The sequence below is a fragment of the Salvia hispanica genome, unplaced genomic scaffold (genome assembly GCF_023119035.1).
Source record: "Salvia hispanica cultivar TCC Black 2014 unplaced genomic scaffold, UniMelb_Shisp_WGS_1.0 HiC_scaffold_360, whole genome shotgun sequence".
Lineage (NCBI taxonomy): Eukaryota > Viridiplantae > Streptophyta > Magnoliopsida > Lamiales > Lamiaceae > Salvia > Salvia hispanica.
In genome coordinates this window covers 46995-49000 of record NW_025952092.1, presented here as the reverse complement: position 1 = coordinate 49000, position 2006 = coordinate 46995, and the positions used below count along the sequence as shown (strand labels likewise).

Sequence of the window (2006 nt, the reverse complement as noted above, 5' to 3'; positions counted from 1 at the left end):
GGATATTTTTATGCACTTAATGCTTGAAAGCCAGAAAAGAGAAGAATGTGAAATGAATTTGTAAGGCTCAAAAAGCTTTCATCTCATCCCTTCTGCTGAAAAAGTTGAGAAGAAAGCTGTGATATTAAACTTCTTTGTGACGGTGAAAAAAGAAACATGCCTCAACTATTCTGCAAATGAAGTATTGTAGTACTAGTACACTGTATAAATATGAGAATCATCAAATACCTAGATGAATTAAGAGGCGAAGAATCTCTCTCATAACACAAATTAAACAAGCACTAGACATACATAAATGAAATTGTAACATTACAAATAATGTCATGATTTCCGAGCTTCCGGCCCCAGAATCCCATTAACAATGGAGGTGGCGATGATGACGCCAAGCAACTCCGCTCCAGCAACAACCCCCGCCTGCGCCAGACCGCCGAAGGCCAGCACCGTCTCGAGCTCCTTCTCAGCCGCCACCACCCCTCTCTCGGTGGCCTCGATGCCCTTGTCCGCCGCCTCGATGCCCTCCTTCACGATCTCCTCCGCCTCCTCCTCCACCTTGCGGAGGCTCTTCCTCAGCCCGAACAGCGGGATATCCTGCGCTCTCGACGGCAACTCCGCCGCCTTCAGCGCCGCCGCCGAGCTGAGCAGAAGCAGGCACTGCCGCCGCGTGGGGAGCAGCGCCGCATGTTTGGCGGAGCGAGCGGGGTTGTGCGGAGGGAGGATCTGCGCTGCGACCAAGGAGTTTGTGGAGGCCATGGCGTAGCTTTGCCGAGATCAACAAACTCATCCTTTTAATTTCATCTGTGTGGTCTGTCTTTCTCCGGGCTTCTCAACTGAAAAGACCAAAAGCCCTACTCACAATTAACAATTAAATTTTTAAGTAGGTACTAAGAGCATCAAGGGGTGACTCCGGCTATCCTCAGGCGTCGTCCTCGCCCGACTTCGAGCGCGGAGGGCGTTGGCGTACAAATTCGCAAAACGGCCCACCGCGGCCCCGGTGCCTCCCCCCTTCCGGACCTCCCGTTCCCGAAGTCCTTCCCGTGGGGGCGGGCCTCAAAAGGCGCTCGATCTTCGCCCATGTTGACGGCACCCGGGTTGTTCGCAACCAGTGGATCGCGCCACCTCCAACCACCCCTTGGCCACCGGCGTACTCATCCCCCGTCCACTTCCTCCGACGGGCGGGCGCGGGCTGCGATGACTCCCCGACCCCCCTTCCCCTTTCCCCTTCCCCTCGTCTTCTCTTGCGGCGGTCGGCCGTCGGCGGGGGGGATCATCGTCCCGAGATCGATCCCCATATCTGCGATGTAAAGGTCATCGCCGAGAACCGCGTCGGGTCGACGTGGAGCAAGCGGAAAAAAAATCAAGCGAGGGCCGTATTGTTGGAACATATATACTAAAAAGCATTTTTCGAGTTTTGAATTTGATAAATTGCTTGTATATTGTAAACACTCTTCATTTAATGAGAATAATAAATTTTTTCTTCACCGTGTATTTTTACTTTAATGGTATTACCGTATTTAATTATATATTAAATTATATAATTAAAACGCCGGAAAGTAAAATCGTCTAAGTCTTCTACTAAGGTTGTCGTGAACGGTCATCACAGGGTGGCCCAAAGGTACCTTGTAGAAGTAAAACTTTCACAACCAGATGGCTTTGGCTACCTATTCTGAAGGTTTCGGTCCATCCGAAAGTCGTCTTACTTGAGAATGACTAGTGGCACTGTATGGTATAAAATTGAATGATCTAAAGATGACACGCTCTTTTTCCTATTACGTAAGACAAGTCTGGGGATTTAATATTTCTAATCTTTGTAATAATATTTGGGCCCTTATTTAATCATATTGCTTGACTTATCAATAGGTCGGGTTTTTCGTAACCCAATATTCCTGCTATCTTAGGTAGTAGTAATTAATAACTAGTATGGTGTCATTTATTTATTAATCAATGTGCTGTAGGGGGTTGACTATATCCCAAGAGGTGTTCGAGAAAGTTCTATTATTCGGAAACCC

General features: G+C 48.3%; 1 protein-coding gene across 1 annotated transcript; it reads right to left on the bottom strand.

Annotated features, from left to right (window-relative positions):
• Nucleotides 1–143: 143 nt before the first annotated feature.
• LOC125199026 lies at nt 144–797 on the bottom strand. Its single transcript, XM_048097213.1, has one exon. It carries the CDS (start codon nt 748–750, stop codon nt 322–324), a length of 429 nt encoding a protein of 142 aa, XP_047953170.1. The 5' UTR covers nt 751–797; the 3' UTR covers nt 144–321.
• Between the last annotated feature and the right edge of the window lie 1209 nt (nt 798–2006).